This window comes from Haliotis rubra, unplaced genomic scaffold, assembly GCF_003918875.1.
Source record: "Haliotis rubra isolate DU_JTF1 unplaced genomic scaffold, ASM391887v1 Scf684, whole genome shotgun sequence".
Classification (NCBI taxonomy): Eukaryota; Metazoa; Mollusca; class Gastropoda; order Lepetellida; family Haliotidae; genus Haliotis; species Haliotis rubra.
In genome coordinates, this window is record NW_025767395.1 from 516,335 (window position 1) to 534,998 (window position 18,664).

Consider the following 18,664-nt stretch of genomic DNA (forward strand, 5'->3'; position numbering starts at 1 on the left):
ATCTACACGTCTCTCCACCCTTCATCGTCCCACACAGAAGTCTAATCTGACGTTAGAGTTCCTCATCTACACGACTCTCCACCCTTCATCGTCCCACACAGAAGTCTAATCTGACGGTACAGTTCCTCATCTATACGTCTCTCCTCCCTTCATCGTCCCCCAGACGACCACGGGACCACAGTACGGGCTGCAGCCTCAAATGAGGCAACAGTTTATGCAGACGATTTTGTCATTGTACCTTTCTACAGACGATGTTGTGTTTATAGTTTTGTACAGACGATGTTTTCTTTTTCGCTGTAGGCTGACGATGTTTCCTTTATAGCTTTATGTTGACGATAATTTCTTTGTCGCTTAATGCAAACAATATTTCCTTTGTCGCTTTATGCAGGCGATATTTTCTTTGTCTTTTTATGCAGACAATATTTTCTTAGTCGCTTTATGCAGACGATATTTTCTTTGTCGTTTTATGGAGACGATATTTTCTTTGTCGTTTTATGCAGACAGTATTTTCTCTGTCGTTTTATGCAAGCAATATTTTCTTTGTTGTTGCATGTAGGCGGTATTTTCTTTGTCACTTTATGCAGATGATATTTTCTTTGTCACTTTATGCTGACGATATATTCTGTGTCACTCTATGTAAACGATATTTTCTTTGTCGTTTTATGCAGACGATATTTTCTTTGTCACTTTATGCAGATGATATTTTCTTTGTCACTTTATGCAGACGATATTCCTTGTCGCTTTATGCAGACAATGTTTCCTTTGTCACTTTATACAGACGATATCTTCTTTGTCACTTTATGCAGATGATATTTTCTTTGTCACTTTATGCAGACGATATTCCTTGTCGCTTTATGCAGACAATGTTTCCTTTGTCACTTTATACAGACGATATCATCTTTGTCACTTTATACAGACGATATTTTCTTTGCCACTTTATGCAGACGATATTTTCTTTGTCGCGTTATGCAGACGATGTTTTCTTTGTCACTTTATGCAGACGATATTTTCTTTGTCGCGTTATGCAGATGATATTTTCTTTGTCACTTTATGCAAGTGATATTGTCTTTGTAGCTCCAGACGAACAATCCTTACATCCTTACAATGTATGTAAGACTGTGTACCTAGCTGGTTTGACAGTGGCTAATATTGATTACTGTTAAACAGACATTTGTAATAGCATTTTTTAATAAATATTCTAAGATTTCTAAATATTATAATCTTATCGTAAAGCCAATAGTTCTTATGTTAGTGTACAGTTAGTTATGTAGGTGAGTCTAGGTATAGATGAACGGAGATTTTGGTATCGATGAAAAAGAGTGGCTTTACTTTGTATTATATGTTATCTGATGTTGTGTTATGATCATCTTAATAAACTTATTATTATGATTACTTTTTGTCTTCTTCTTGCATTGATCCTTCCGTAAACCTTACCAGGAACATATGATCGTGTGTTTAAACCCCAAAATGGTTGCATTTTCATTCAGTTGTTCGCCCCACAAACGTTTGAGTGAGTGATTTAAAAGTTTACATAAGATTGACAATAGTGCAGCCATTTCGCGATGAGAATAATTTGGATATAAATTCTATTCAAGTCCCACTATTCATCAGTCTAATAAGGTCATGTCAATTGTCAATCCATATATTGTAAAAAGCTATCTATTTATATAGATGAATGAATGAATCTTAGAGATTCAGCCCTATGCCAATAATGTCATATTTTCTTTTCACATATTTTGTAAATTAACTTATTGTCTTATTCATTAAATATACACATGTATGTATCGCTCTGTAATCCTGAAATGTAGGCCTATGGCCTCCACTACAAAAGAAATAAAGATTGAAGATATTATCATTGCATATTTGTCTACAAAATACAATAAAATAGTGAGGTACGTATCACAGTTTAGTTTTACCATAACGGCTACCGCATGATTGTTCTGCCCAACATTGTTACTTATGCCACTATCGTGCACGTGCATTTTGACCAATGTCCAAGAATGACTTTTATTCACGTTTTGAAGAATGCACGATTCGGGCGAAGTTTTCGGACACCTTCGCTTTTATTGGGAGCATGTTATATTTGGGTGAATGTTTTCTGCTTGGGTGTTTATGCAATGGCATTAAAAGTGGTAACTTTCTTTTGCCCGATAGTTTAGTCCTTGAAGGGGATTTAGAAGACTGCATGACACGCTGACCATGCGACCTGTGACAAAGGTTCTGGAATTGCTGAATTTCCTTCTTTTTCCAATAGTGCTAGTAGTTTGTCAAGATGCTGGGCTGTGTTGTAGCAGACTGAGCACCTGGAGCATACACGTGTTCTGACTTTGACTCGATCTTTATGTGTACCAGTGTGTACTTCAGTGTGCTATAATCATTGGCTTCGCCTTACTATTCTGACCTTTGTCCAGTTTCGGCTAAGGTTTTGCTTTGTTTATGAGTCCTATGTTGTTTATGTTTTGAAACATCATAACAAAACGCAACATCCGTAAAATACCCGTATTTAACAGCATGGCTTTCAATTTCGGCGTGTAGTGTCACAGAATACAGAATTCACATGCAATGCAAGTGAAAGCTGGGGATCAGATAGTCTCAATGATGGGTATAAAAGGTTGATCGCTGTCTGTCGATTATTCACTGTATTTAGAATAAAGTTGACGAACGCAAAATGCTACGTCTAAGTTAAGCGAACCGTCATATCGCCATTGGTTTGCTTGAAGCTGGCCAGTCTCAACGTGCAGTTGCCCGACGCATGAATGTTCACCAAAGCACCAATTCACGGCTCTGGGAGAGATATCGCCGGCAGAATTCGGTAGCAGATGCCCCTCATAGTGGGCGACCTCGAGCGACCACTGCGGCTCAGGATCGCTACATTCGGGTACATCACCTGCGCCATCGAACAGCTACGGCGACCAGTATCGCTCGACAAATACCCGGATTGAGTAGGCTTTCTGCACAGACCGTCAGGAACAGGTTGAGAGAGGCTGGTTTACGTGCCAGAAGACCTTATTTTGGCCCTGTGCTTCGACAACAACATCGTCGACATCGAGTTCAATGGTGCACCAACGTTCAGGCCTGGAACCTACCGAATTGGCGTAGAATCTAGTTCAGTGATGAATCACGATTTCTATTGGAACGACGCGATGGAAGAATGTGGGTGTACAGACGTCGACGTGAACGTTTCGCCAGTACACCCGCATTCTTCCATCGCGTCGTTCCAATAGAAATCGTGATTCATCACTGACGTCGACGTGAACGTTTCCAAGGTGGACAGATTCGGCCGGGGCAGTATTATGATGTGGGGAGCGATCACCTGCCGTCGGAGAAGTGATTTGGTGATGATCCCGGACAACCTGACAGCTCAATGGCACTGTGACGAAAGCCTACGCCCACACCCCCCTTCCAATCATTGATCGCCAGAGGGAGTTGTTTCAACAGGACAATGCCAGGCCCCACACAGCACGTCACACTAGAGACTTCCTCCAGAACCACAACATCAATGTGTTCCCCTGGCCCTCAAGATCACCGGACTTAAACCTGATCGAACATCTGTGGGATGCCCTGGACAGACGGGTGCCACGCCGTAACCCTCAGCCCCAGACACTTCAGCAACTCGCACAGGCACTACAGGCAGAGTGGGCTGCGATTGGACAACACGAGATTCTGAGACTTATTCGTTCGATGCCGAGGCGATGCCTTGCAGTTCTGGATGCCCACGGTGGTCACACGAGGTATTGACTTCAGCGCCACCACATGTCTCCATGTGACACTTAAACTGACTTTCCTCGAGTTGGTGCCAAAGACGGATAAGCCTGCATTCCCAGTGTGCAATTTCGCTATATTTCATTAACTCATAAAGACTACAAGATTTTTCAAAATAAACATAAAAGTACAGTTGAAATTCCTATATGCGTTTCTTTTTTGGGAGAGTATATAATCTGATTAATATCCATTTTGATATGGCCACCTTTAGGAATTGTCACACGTCATGCTCTTGATATATTCCTTGTGATACTCATGTTAGTGAATAAAAAACATTGAAAACATACTGGAAAGATGTCTGTAATAAGACGAGAGTAGATAATGAGAATAGTCTAAGAGATAAAAGTTCAGGATGTCAGTTAATTTAAATACTTGAGATCTGTTGAAGGAACTAAAGAATTTCTTGAATTCTAAAACTAAACAATTATTTGATCTAACGACTGGCTTAAATATGTTGAAAATGCGGTAATCAGTCTACTAATCTGAGAGAGAAAATACCTAGAAACTTGAATGAAAACAATGCCTGAAAATATCCAGCACTATCCTTCGATGACGACAGAATTCAAATGAAATAAACGTCACCTAGCACATGTTCAGAACGATAATAATGACGTCATACTGTGAAATAATTTCACTTGCAAAAGACTGATTTACAGTTGCAACGTCATGGTTTTTGAGAAGTTCTTTGATCTTATCTTGTTTACATCATGATTATTGCCTCGAAAATGCACAAATATGACTGAAACGTTTTTTGTGTGGATGGTTACATGTAGTATGTGTAGTGAGTAGTAAGTCCAGTGACGTCACTCATTCATAACGTTGGGTTATGTACCACTGCGCCGATACAATGAGAAAGAACGAAACATGCATCGATTTGATCCCAAAAGTGGTAAGATTTTAGGGTGTGTAAGAAACAGATTACTGTACTCGTTGTAAGACAAATGGAGTCTGACAAACACTCGTTTAGTTTCTCTTGAGGCCGGGGACAGAATTGATTTTCAGCAACCCATGCTTGTCATAAGAGGCGACTAACGGGATCGGTTGACACATGTCATCGTATCCAAATTGCGAAGATAGATGCTGATGATGTTGATCACATGATTGTCTGGTCATAGTCTGGAATAGCTGGAATACTGCAAAGGGCGACGTTAAAGAAAGAGAATTTGGTGTGATCTCAATCGTTACGTTTACATTTTGATGTGCAGTGCAAACGAGTAAATACGGGTACATATGAGAGTGATTGAGTGAGTGAGTGAGTGAATATCTTTTTACGTCGCTTTTCGCCATATGCCAGCAATATCATGGCGGGGGATACCAGAAATGGTCTTCACACATTGTACCCATTGAGGGAATCGAACCCGGGTCTTCGGCGTGACGAGCGGACGCTTTAACCACTTGGCTACCACAGAGCAGACAGACCCAGCACGCATGACAACATAATGTTCAATGTTCGACTGCCCAATGATAACGACACTAGTGTTTCAACTAGCAAGGACATGATTCACAGAGTAGACAGACCCAGCAGTGCCAAGTAAACTCATGACAATATAGTATTCAATATTCAACTGCCCAATAGCAACGACACGGCGTATTCACTAATGTTTCAACAAGCAAGGACATGGTTCATGTGACAGGGAAATAGTGTCAAGTGAAACTACACTAACATCAACAGCTCAGATCCTTCAGTGTTAACCAGCTGCTGTCTATGTTTCTGTTTTACACTGTGACCGGATTATTTCATGTGTGTGGTATGTATCTGTCTTCAATTCACATTTGATATAGCCATCCTTGTGACTTTTTTCTTAAGTAATACGGGATATTCTGTCAGTAAGCATACGTAATGATGACTGGTAATGTTTTTTTGCGTGCAGGTCAGTATGAACTTATCACGCCAGTTTTTAAAATGATTTTTTTTAAAAGAAAACTATACAGTTATATAGCGCCTACTATCAATCTGTGTAGCTGCTCACTGGACGCTGAATCACAATCTGATTATTATCACCCTGGATAACCCAAGCTGCCTGTAAGGCGCTAGAAGGTTAACAGTCACATGACTTATCTCACAGGGTAACCAGTTTCTGCTGTACCAGTTACGGCAATTCTGAACAAACACACTTACCTCAGCTGAGACCTCATGTTAGTATATGATATGTTAGTATGTTCAGCGTAGTGTAGACCACATGTTAATATATGATATGTTAATATGTTCAGCGTAGTGTAGACCACATGTTAGTATAAGATGTTAGTATGTTCAGCGTAGTGTAGACCACATGTTAGTATATGATATGTTAGTATGTTCAGCGTAGTGTAGATCACATGTTAGTATATGATATGTTAGCATGTTCAGCATAGTGTAGATCACATGTTAGTATATGATATGTTAGTACGTTCAGCGTAGTGTAGATCACATGTTAGTATATGATATGTTAGTATGTTCAGCGTAGTGTAGATAACATGTTAGTATATGCTATGTTAGTATGTTCAGCGTAGTGTAGACCACATGTTAGTATATGATATGTTAGTATGTTCAGCGTAGTGTAGAGCATATGTTAGTAATGTGTGTATGCTATGTATGTATATAGCAGACATGTATATGAAGCACTGTGTACGGGATATATATTATATAGTGTAAGCAATCATAATAAACCAAAATAATGATTAAATATATTAAGAATACAATCGATCGGGTCCATCGATATCACTTCATGGACTCCTCTAAAAAGAATGTAATTTACATTTTCCGAAAGGATTACATTAAAAATGCAAAATTGTGTCAGTTTGACAACTCAGCCCACAGAAAATACTATAACGCATGTTCATAAAAGTTCTTTCCTCCTTACATGATCTTGTCTCTTTGTTTGGGGGCTTATATGTGTGTGATATGTATCTGTCAACTAGGATTATATTGAGCTGACTTGAATAATGTGCTTGAATAATTCTGTCAACTGTTAACCCTGTTTTAAAATACTTGTTTTGCGTGCAGTTCTTGCCTCCCTGACAACTGGATATAGACACACTGTTACACGTGTTGGCGACGATGTTAACATAACCATGAACCCAGCGAATGTCAGCTTCACATATTTCGTATGGGTGAATTCTTCGGTAGCAGAGAGACAGTTACTAGTCCGGTCTAGGTCACACCGTGTACAGGTACTCCACAACAGTCACACCGGCTACACGACCAGGATTAGATACATCGGGGAGGACTCACCATCACAGACCGGACAGCTGAGGTTTACCATCTACAATGTTACTGTACAGGACGCTGGTACTTACTACTGTCAAGGAACCATAGAACAGAATGTTACTGGATGTAGACAGGTCCTCGTTGTAGCACGTGAGTAGTATATGGGATTAACAGAATATTATTTGTAGAATAAAGTTGGACTGTCTTAATGTATCGCCAGCATAAGTAAATAGCTGTTCAATCTTCTATTGCAGTAGAAGAACTTTAGGTGAGGTGAAATTGGGGGGTAGATTTTTGTATATATGGCGACATGAATCCGGGTATGTGTGTGTATGAGTGCGTGCATGTGTGTCGACCCTCCTCTCTATGGAAAGTACATTTAACTCGTTTCAGTAGAGGCAGCCAGTAGTTGTGTGGTAACTATCATATTTAATCAACTAAACGGTTAGGAGTATAAGGATCCAGCAAACATGTATTCCCTGCTGTAACTATGGAACACTGACTGTGGTACACTGAGTTAGTGAGTGAGTGAGTGAGTGAGTTAGATTTTAGCAATACTCCAGCAATATCATGACAGATAACATCAGAAATTGGGTTCACTCATTGTACCCATGTAGGGAATCGAACCTGGGTCTTCGGCGTGACGACTGAACTCTTTAACTATTTAACATTTGATAGATAATAATGATAAACAGTATATAAATACAAGTATGAAAGCATTTAGTAACATCTTGTTCAATGGCACTCGTGTTACGATCTGAGCACATTTGTTATATTGGTTAACAGAGAAGCCAACCACACCTACCATCACCGGACCTGCCCCACCTGTATCAGGTGAGAGTTTCACCCTGACATGCTCCTCCTCGTCCCTGAGTCTGCCCCTGGACCATCCCCAACTAACCATGACCTATATCTGGAGGAGGGACAGGACCCGGGTAGAATCTGGTGATGTGTCTCCTACAGGTGGAGATAACCTGACAATAACCCACATCAGCAGAGAGAACCAGGGAGACATGTACAGCTGCCAGGCCGTGGAGGAGGGGCTGAAGTCTGACTGGAGTCACGGACATGTCCTGGATGTTCTCTGTGAGTAAGAACTTACTTTGTTAACGGTATAAGAACCTCGTATATCTTATCTTTGTAACTGTGCTTCTGAGTGTTCGTTTTGTCACAACCTTCTTTGCTAAAGGAATGTGCTCTGTGTAAACAGAACAGAAATGATTATTGTGAAAGTTCGAATAGGAAATATAGGCAGGTCTGATTTAATGATCCATTCAAAGCTTTAGAGTTTCAGAGGCTATCGAAACTGCTGATAGTTTCCTGTCACTGTAAGCTCATCTGGATATGTTGTGAAGAGTTGTACATAGGAACAGAGTGGGTGAGTGAGTTACAACGGTGTTCCAGTTGTAGTCTGTACTTATTATGTGAGGAAAGCATAAATTGATATGGGTCTGAGACGTTTACCATTTTGTGAATCCCAAGAACACAGGCCAAGCCAAACAACATGTCTTCATTCACCGAAGCAAACTGCACTTACATCTTAGAATAGCTTCTCAACTGACCATCTCACATGCATTCCAGATGGACCTGACCAGATACAGTTTGACGGCACAAGTGACAAGCTGGAGGGAGAAGAAGGGAAACCTGTAACAGTGAGATGTTCTGCTGACTGTAACCCTGCCTGTACTGTAACCTTGTGGGACATCTCCAGACAGACGGTGATTACAGGACAGGGGGAGGCTGTGTTGTCTATACCAGCTGTAGATGTATCTGTGTCTGGACTGTACACGTGTCACGTCAACAACACACATGGGAGTGCATCACGGAACCTGACGCTGGAGGTCTTCTGTAAGTCAACACTTCAGCAATAGAATCTCTTATATACATCTTACCTATTTTGGGGGATGACGCCTGTTGGGACGGCCCCCTTTTCGTACACCTGATCCTGCTGGAACATCTGCTGGAACACCTGCCAGAACACCCAGAGATTTAAAATAATCAAAGACCCTTTAGATGGCACTCAAAGATTAAAAGTAATTAACCATTTGAAACCGTAATATTGATGAAGAATTTAATTTTCACTATGATCTGATGGCATTATCACTCCAATGAGTCTTAACTTTCAGATTCTCCAAAAATCCCAAATGTTTCCGTTAATTCGAAAAAATCAATTAGAAACCCAGCCCTACAGAATACAGTGCTCCTGAACCTCTATTTATATGAGGAATATAATTTGACCCTTTTCGTTAGATATTTCCGTTTCTTCACCCTGCACAAATGAGAACACTGATATGTTACCGACATTGCATGTCCTCCTGTGGAGCTGATGTTGACAATGACGTTGTTGTTGGGGATGTACAGCGTACCTCATCAATCACTTACAAAGCGTAGCACGGAAAGGTTATTTCAGATGAACATGGCAAGTGTCATCCCATTTAATATGTTTTGAATTGGGTTAAAACCTCCCGAAGAGGCTTGATGTTACCTGATTATACTCGTATGCATACTGAACTGAATATTGTCCATATTAAATGTTTCAGCACGTGAAGTTACTGAATCTGGTGTCGTTTCCATCGTCCCCGTGGCTGCTGTCTGTTCCGTCCTGATCGTGGTCATCGCCGTTGTCGTCATCGTTGTTGTTTGTAGGAAACAGAGACGTGGAGGTAATACGGTGTGATGTGAGAGTGAATGACGATGACCCGAGAGTCACGTAAAGTTTTCTCTCTCAGAAGCACTCCTTTCGCACTTTCCTTCAGCAATTACAAATACTGATGTCACTTAATAGCGTGTTGCGGTTCATATATTAACTACATGCTCATGTTTACATCACGCAATCGATGTGTGTGTTCAGTGTATCGTCACCCGGAAATAGTTGGCTCCATAGAATAGCAAGGCCAATGCTTTCAAATGAACAGTCACACGATGATAGTGCATAAGAAAGATAGACACGTTCTTTTATGTGAGTGAGTATGGTTTTACGCCGCTTTTAGCAATATTTCCGCAATATCACGGCGGGGGACACCAGAAATTGGCTTCACACATTGTACCCAAGTGCAGCATCGAACCCGGGTCTTCGGCGTGACGAGCGGATTCTTTAACCACTAGTCTACCCCATCGTCCCTTCCTATATATATACACATGTACTGAATCATATATGACAGTGTGGGACAACGCTTTGGGTGAGGTAGGCGGGGAGGGCGGGGTTGGATGGTTACTTCAGAATACGTTGTACCCCCACAACTGATATATACCAATACTGACCAGCAAAATAAACGCAATTCAAGAAATCAAAACTCACACTGAATCTCGATTCGTCTGAAAAGATGACACCATCCCAACTTCGTTGTCCAGAACAGAACAGAACAGAACAGAACATTTATTAAGCTCAGGATGGGGTACTCGACATAACAGGTACAAATAAATATACAGTTGTGAATAGATAGGATGGCGGGATGGTTTACAAGGAAGATTGTACATTTTTCATGACAGTAATACAAAATATACAGTTTTTTTAAAACATTAATTCGTTTACAGTTTAACAATTCGTTAAATCTTAAAACATTGGGGTTTTCAACATAATGGTTTGGGGAGTTTTCCCATGATGTTTAAAGAAAGGGCAGAGAAAAATGTAGTGAAATTCATCGCCAACATCACACGTGTAGCAGAGGTTACAAGTTCTTTCTTCGAGTGTAATTTACTTCTATATGTAACCGATGGGAGGAAGTTCTAAACAAGAGAAATTTAAGAGCCCAGGAGGAAGGGATATATGTGAGATATTTATCAAAGACAAGTTCAGCTTTGAATACGCGATACATGGTACCCTTAGAAGAATTCGAAATCTCTGCGCGCCATGTTTGGGTTGCTATATCATCTAAGCCTTAGGAGATAATAGTTTTAATTTCAATAAGAAAGACAGCTGGTTGACTTACCCAGCAGATGCTATAGTCTGTTTAATTAAATACGGCTTCCACGAATTTTATCCACTTTTGGTTGCTATTGTTTATGCAGGCTTCATTATATAACATTTGGTATACAATTGTTGACAGCTTTTGTTATTTACCAGATAGGAGTCTAGCCCAGAAATATTCCATGCGACATTTGAGTTAATTAATGGTACCCTTCCAAGTGTTCCATATAGCATTATAATGACGGACTTCTCTTAACGGGAATGAATTTGCGTAAAAAGTTTCCATGAATTGATTCTATAGATATACAGTTTTTAAAACCCCATATTTCGCAGCCGTATAACAGAATTGGCTTAACCATGGTGACCTCGATTTGTCACCCAACGGCGCCGTTCCAGTCGATGTCTGTTGGTGAGGATGGGTCCACGGTAAGGTCGACAGCAATGTAAGCCTGCCGCTAGGAGTCTTGAACGCACAGTTCTTTCGCTGATAGGGCGCCCCCTAGACCCAATCACGGCATTAGCAGTGTTTACTGCCGCCTGCAGACGGTTCCGGAGGTGCTGAAGTGGGATTATCTGGTCCTGTCTTTGTGACGTCACACGGGGTCGTACCGGAACGGGGGCGATCAGTTGCCACTACCCGTTGCTGCAGACGAGTTATTGTCGAAGGGTGCACCTGAAAATGTCGGTCTACACGAACTTGTCGAACAGCATTCAGCATGCCTATTGCTTGGTGTCTCTCCATTTCACTTACACGTGGCATGTTGCGGTGAAATGACTGCATTTATAGCCCTACGTCCACTTTCTGCACGTGTGTCATGCATTTCATCTTTGCTTGTTTCTCCCTAATGATTTGGAACACCATCCTGCATGGTGAATGCTTTATCATCACCACATCATACTTGTGTTAAAGTATCAAATCCAAACTCAGGCTGAAAAAGTACAATTTTCATGAATTCTGAGTTGCGTTATTATTGCTGGTGAGTATATATATACCTATACAAACGTTAAGCAATACTAATATGTTTTTAGATGTAATGTCTTTACTATAACTGTAAAACATAAATAATGCTTCGGTATGTAGCATCTGATGTCCATTTCCACCCAGTTCCTCAGTAAAACATTATCTGGCAAGCATTTCACTATATATTGACATGTTATACATTTTCAAATGATCATTGTGTCCTATTTATACTTCCCTATATCACATTTTTCACGTCCGTGTGGTGGATTTTGTTTAAATGTAAAGATGTCCTTGATGGTGTCTATTATTATTCATTCAGGAAGTAAATGTGGGGAAATTGAATATGAGACCAACCTTTAAGGAAGTGTTTATAGTGAGTGAATATGAGCAATATCACGACGGGGGACACCCGAAATGGGCTTCAGACATTGTACCCATGTGGGGAATCGACCCCGGGTGTTCGGTGTGAAGAGTGTATACCCTTAAGAGACACTGTTATTGAGATCATATGCAAAACCTTTCACACCCATAAATAGAGTGAAAATTGAATAAATATCTATATCATAAGCCACTACTAACCGTTGCTGCAGACGAGTTATTGTCGAAGGGTGCACCTGAAAATATCGGTGTACACGAACTTGTCGAACTCCAGCATTCAGCATGCCTATTGCTTGGTGTCTCTCCATTTCACTTATACGTGGCATGTTGTTTTGAAATGCGTGTGTCATGCATTTCATCCTTGCTTGTTTCTCCCTAAAAATAGATTCGAACACCATCCTGCATGGTGAATGCTTTATGATCCCCACATCGTACTTGTTTTAAAGTATCAAATTCAAACTCATGCTTAAAAAGTATAATTTTCATGAATTCTGAGTTGCGTGTTTATTGCTGGTCAGTATATACTCACCTATACAAACGTTAAGCAATACTAATATGGTTTTAGATGTGATGTCTTTATTATAACTATTCTACTTTAAGGAAGTAAATGCGGGGAAATTGAATCTGAGACCAGCCTTTAAGGAAGAGTTTATAGTGAGTGAATGTGAGCAATATCACGAGGGGTGACACCCGAAATGGGCTTCAGACATTGTACCCATGTTGGGAATCGAAGTCAGGTGTTCGGCGTGAAGACTTTATACCCTTAAGAGACACTATTATTGAGATCATATGCAAAACCTTTCACACCCATAAATAGAGTGAAAACTAAAAATCTATGTCATAAGCTTACATGAGAAGTTAGATGTAAATTACTGAGAACTGTGGTGCTATCTACTTGACGTCTCCTTTCCTGTGTATGTTTCAGTCCAACATTTCTTTCTCTTATATAACCATCAAGATACATTTGAACAGCCTGAGAACAGGCATTTGTTCTAAATTAGTTAGGGTTCCGCCTAACCCTAACTGTAATGGAAAAAGTCTTAAATAAAGCATGCCCTGGGTTTCCAGACGTTCGGGTATCATCTATCTATAAAAGAAAGTCATTTGCTCTAAAAGCTGTCACATATCGTTCTACCAATTTCTAATAATTTATTTCTACTCCAAAGGTATGCAATTATACGACCAATTCGTTAAGCAAATATTTTTCATCTAACATTTTGCATTTACGTATCTACACAATTATAACTTTCAGATAGAGGATACCCTCATAACCGGTGAGTATCTGCTATCCAGATGGTAAGGCAAATGGGTAAACAGTTGGTAGTATCTGCTATCCATCAAGGCTATTTGGTAAACAGTTGGCAGTATCTGCTATCCTTCAAGGCTATTGGGTAAACAGTTGGCAGTATCTGCAATCCTTCAATGCTGTTGGGTAAGCGTACGGTTGGCAGTATTTGCTACCCTTCAAGGCTATTGGGTAAACATCCTTCAAGGCTATTGGGTAATCTGCAGTATCCGTCAAGGCTATTGGGTAAACAGTTGGCACTATGTGCTATCCTTCAAGGCTATTTGGTAAACAGTTGGCAGTATCTGCTATCCTTCAAGGCTGTTGGGGAAACAGTTGGCAGTATCTGCTATCCTTCAAGGCTATTGGGTAAACAGTTGGCAGTATCTGCTATCCTTCAAGGCTAGTATGTGCTATCCTTCAAGGCTATTTGGTAAACAGTTGGCAGTATCTGCTATCCTTCAAGGCTATTTGGTAAACAGTTGGCAGTATCTGCTATCCTTCAAGGCTATTGTGTAAACAGTTGGCAGTATCTGCTATCCAGATGGTAAGGCTATTGGGTAAACAGTTGGCAGTATCTGCTATCCTTCAAGGCTGTTGGGTAAACAGTACTAGTTGGCAGTATTTGCAATCCTTCAAGGCTATTGGGTAAACAGTTCATCACCAACACAATTTGACTGGCTATATCACTAATCAATAGCTGTGTGATATCGAGCACAATCTAAATCAATGGCGCACAGTCAATGAGCTGCTGGGTAGTTATTATTCTTCTAGGCAAATGTTTCAAGGGCGTGAACTACCTGTATTTTCGTGAACACCTGGTGTCTTCACTGATTTTCTCAGTGGTTCATTCATATCATTTTGACAACTATTTTGTGATTTGCAACACTTTTATTTGTTTCCATAAATATTCCTTGACCCCAACCACTTTCTACATTTCTTTTCCCCCAGCGTTGTCACATACATCCTTGACGCAGAAACAGACGGGGGCTACCAGGAGATAGAAGGTTGGTGTTGGACCCTTAAACGTCAAATGAATTAGTTCAGTTAACAGGTCATAGCGAATTATTAAATGGGCAATGTTATGTACCATGTCTAAAAACAGTCTTGGAATTTTAGCTGTTAACATAGAAAAACTAAAGGCCTATCATAACTATTAGCTCCGAGTGAACTTGGGCGTTGGGGTAGCCCAGTGGTTAAAGCGTTAAAGCCGAAGGCCCAGGTTCGATTCCTGACATGGGATCAATGTGTCAGGCCCATTTCTTGTGCCCCCTGCCGTGATATTGCTGTAACATTGCTAAAACCCAACTCACTCACCCACTGACTGACCTACTGAAACTTGTATCGGATGCTGTCCATATATCGCGTCTACGGTGCTAGATCAGTGCACTATATTCAAACATGTACGGATATGTGATCAGTGCACAATAATACAGGCATGTGTGATTAACCTTGCAGTTTGTATGCATAATTACTGCTGAACATTGTCACTTTCAGAGAGAGGATACGTTGATCAGCGGTGAGTATCTTCATCAATCTTCAAGTAGGATGAATAAATATTTCATCTCACACAGTGATACATAGCTGAAGATCTGATATAGAATTGATCCTCAGCAACCCATGGTTGTCGTAAAAGTCGACAAACGGGATACGGTAGTCAGGCTCGCTGACTTGGTTGACTCATATCATGGTATCCCAATTGCGTAGATCGATGCTTATGCTGTTGAGTACTGGATTGTCAGGTCCAGACTCGATTATTTACAGACCGCCGCCATATAGCTGGAATATTGCTGAGTGCGGCGTTAAACAACAAACAAACCGACATAGTTATCAGAGCAAAACTATGCACGATTCGGAGCGGTGTAAATTGAGAGTGTGTCACAGCTGTATAATTTCCTCTCATTTTACTCAAGTTTAATACTCATTTTTATCACCTTGGTTTCGTATCACAGGGAAGACGAAAACGACGGGAGCTACCAGGAAATAGAAGGTTTGTGTCTAAAGGTTAACTACAAGCATGATGTGTAACGGCTGTGAAACTCGAACTGTGAGTGTATGGTACTAATATGTCGATTGAATGTAGCTCGAACTACCTCCCGTCTGAAGCCTGGAATAGGAGTCCTGTCTGAAACCCATATACATTGGATATAAGTCAAATCGTCATGGTTACTGTGTGATATTTGAAGGAACGGGAGAAATACCGAATATATGATTTAAAATACCCATCATGGAATAGTTAATATACTGGAAATAAACATTTCCTGAGTCAAATTCGTATATATGCTAAACGCCATAATACTTATGATACTTCTTAATTTCCAAGAGAGATAACAAGGATTCGGTGATATGTCAAGTTGGAGAAACAGACCCACTGGCCTGGACAGCTGTAACGGTCACACTTCCCGTCATACATCAAGAATGATTCTTCCATCTTCATTGCTTGCTTCCTTTGTTGCGTTATGCGATGTAGACAGGGTTCCAGTAGCGTATAAAGAATCGTAGTTTCTTTGAAAAAGTAGACACAAATAGTATTTCCTCCTAATGTCCTCAAACCCAGTATCTATGTACTGAAAGAAATAAGGAATATTAACGACGAATCTTTAATGTTTCAAATACGATGTAGACAGGACTCTTTTAGCTTATAAAAAGGATCGATGTTTCATTCAAAAAAACACACAAAAAACCCCAGAACTTCCTCTATTTCCTCCTTATGTTTTAAAACCAATATATGCACTAAAACGAACAAGGCATATTAACAGAACATTTCTTATCATTCAAATACGTCTCTGCGTTCTCATATAAATTACCATACTAATTACATATGTGTTAACTGTGTGTTATATCAGAAGGTGATGACAACGTCGACGACATCGTCCCCATCGTAGCTGTCTACTCCATTATGCTCACTGCTGTGGCAGTTGTGGTGGCAGCAGTTACTATACTTGTCTGCAAGGACGTAAAAGGTACGATGAATACATGAATCTTTTTTAATGCAATGTAACTTTCAATCCCTCCTCCACTCCCCAACACACCACAACCAACACGAACTTACACCAAAGTGAAGAACCAGGTCAGAGCTGGTCTTCTACAACCTATTTGCAAGCTCGTCATATCAGGTGAGAAACGCTGGCTGATTATGGCCATGCATGTATACCCCCGTATCCCAATTGCGTAAATCGATGCTCATGATATCAATCACTGGGTTTTCTTGTCAAGTCTTGATTATTTCAAACAATCGTAATATAGCTGGAATATTGCTGAATGCATCGTTAAACAGAATACAGGCATGTCTATAGTTCACCTTCATATGCTGAAATCTTTTTTTTCCATTGTATTTTGTAAACGCTGTTTTGATTCAGTAATTTGGGCACTCGGGAGCCAAGTGGTTAAGGCGTTCGGGCCAAAGACCTAGGTTCGATTCCCCACATGGGTACAATGTGTGAAGCCCTATTTATAGTGTTCTGGTTTTGGTGATGCTGATGGACAGCTACTCAGTCACTAACTGTTATTCAGTAAATGGAAACGTGGCCAAATCTTTCCGTTTAGAAATTTATAAGTTTGTCTTTTGCTTTATTTGCAGACAACCAGGACAGAAGGTACATAAGTTTATTGTTTCAACTTAAGTGCTGGAGTTATAATAACCGGTTAACAAACCCTCATATATGTGTCCAGTTGCAATCTCCTGTGTTAAACACCATTTATTCAACTTACCCCAGAAAACTAGATCCTAACTGAATAAACGAAGCCCGTATAGATTATCTGTGGAAATGACGGAGAAAGTAGAAGTTGGATCTATGTAACACATGTACGATTTGTTAAGAAAGGATAGCAATCTATGATCACTGTTGAGGTCTTTTTTAGGATTTCCAATCCATTTATGATTTCTGTTCCACGCTGCATGAAAGCAAAATACATACACTTCTGTGCAAGACAACTTTATGTGCAATGTAAGTGTACTGTTGTAATTACAGATGTGGTGAATATCTTACTGTGATGGCAGACAGATTGTCCCGTGACTTCAGTGATGTACCTTGTGCTTCCAACAACGACGGGGATGTTTTACCCCTGCATGATTACGAGCGACTACTGAGGGAACAGTTCCACATCTACACGTCTCTCCACCCTTCAACTTCCTAACTGAGGACCACAGTACCAGGTGAAGCCTATACTAACGGTACAGTTCCTCATCTACGTCTCTCCACTCTTCATCGTCACCCACAGAGGACCACAGTACCAGGTGAAGCCTATACTGACGATACAGTTCCTCAACTACACGTCTCTCAACCCTTCATCGTCCCCCAGAGAAGTCTAATCTGACGGTACAGTTCCTCATCTACACGACTCTCCACCCTTGATCGTCCCCCACAGAGGACCACAGTACCAGGTGAAGCCTATACTGACGATACTGTTCCACATCTAGACGACTCTCCACCCTGCATCGTCACCCACAGAGGGTGCATAGATCCTTCCGTAAACATTACCAGGAACATATCATCGTGTGTTCAAACCCCAAAATGGTTGCATTTTCATTCAGTTGTTCGCCCCACAAGCGTTTGAGTGAGTGAGTTTAAAGTTTACATAAGATCGACAATAGTGCAGCCATTTCGCTATGAGAATAATTTAAGTATAAATTCTATTCAAGTCCCACTATTCATCAGTCTAATATGGTCATGTCAATTGTCAATCCATATATTGTAAAAAAACTATCTATTTATATACACAGTTCAATGAATCTTAGAGATTCAGGGGGCGGTGGGGTAGCCTAGTGGTTAAAGCGTTGGCTCGTCACGCAGTACCAGGTGAAGCCTATGTTGACGATACTGTTCCTCATCTACACGTCTCTCCACCCTTCATCGTCCCCCACAGAAGTCTAATCTGACGGTACAGTTCCTCATCTACACGTCTCTCCACCCTTCATCGTCCCCCACAGAGGACCACAGTACCAGGTGAAGCCTAATCTGACGGTACAGTTCCTCATCTACACGTCTCTCCACCCTTCATTCTCCTCTACAGAGGACTACGACACCAGTAGGGCATGAACTGATGGTACAGTTCCTCATCTATACGTCTCTCCACCCTTCATCGTCCCCAACAGAAGTCTAATCTGACGGTTCAGTTCCTCATCTACACGTCTCTCCACCCTTCATTCTCCTCTACAGAGGACCACGACATCAGTAGCTATGA

The 18,664-nt window shown here is 40.7% G+C and overlaps 1 protein-coding gene across 1 annotated transcript in view; it reads left to right on the forward strand.

Moving 5' to 3' along the window:
* The window catches only part of LOC124258141 (cell adhesion molecule 4-like), an 87,391-nt gene extending 69,170 nt beyond the window's left edge, over positions 1–18,221 (forward strand). Inside the window, exons 2-10 of the mRNA XM_046692213.1 lie at positions 8,531–8,797; positions 9,490–9,612; positions 13,448–13,469; positions 14,432–14,487; positions 14,978–14,999; positions 15,433–15,470; positions 16,327–16,443; positions 17,061–17,076; positions 17,452–18,221. Of these exons, the coding sequence (XP_046548169.1) occupies positions 8,531–8,797; positions 9,490–9,612; positions 13,448–13,469; positions 14,432–14,487; positions 14,978–14,999; positions 15,433–15,470; positions 16,327–16,443; positions 17,061–17,076; positions 17,452–17,617 (827 nt within the window). The 3' untranslated portion in view covers positions 17,618–18,221. The remainder of the gene's footprint in view (positions 1–8,530; positions 8,798–9,489; positions 9,613–13,447; positions 13,470–14,431; positions 14,488–14,977; positions 15,000–15,432; positions 15,471–16,326; positions 16,444–17,060; positions 17,077–17,451) is intronic.
* The last annotated feature ends 443 nt before the right edge of the window (positions 18,222–18,664 follow it).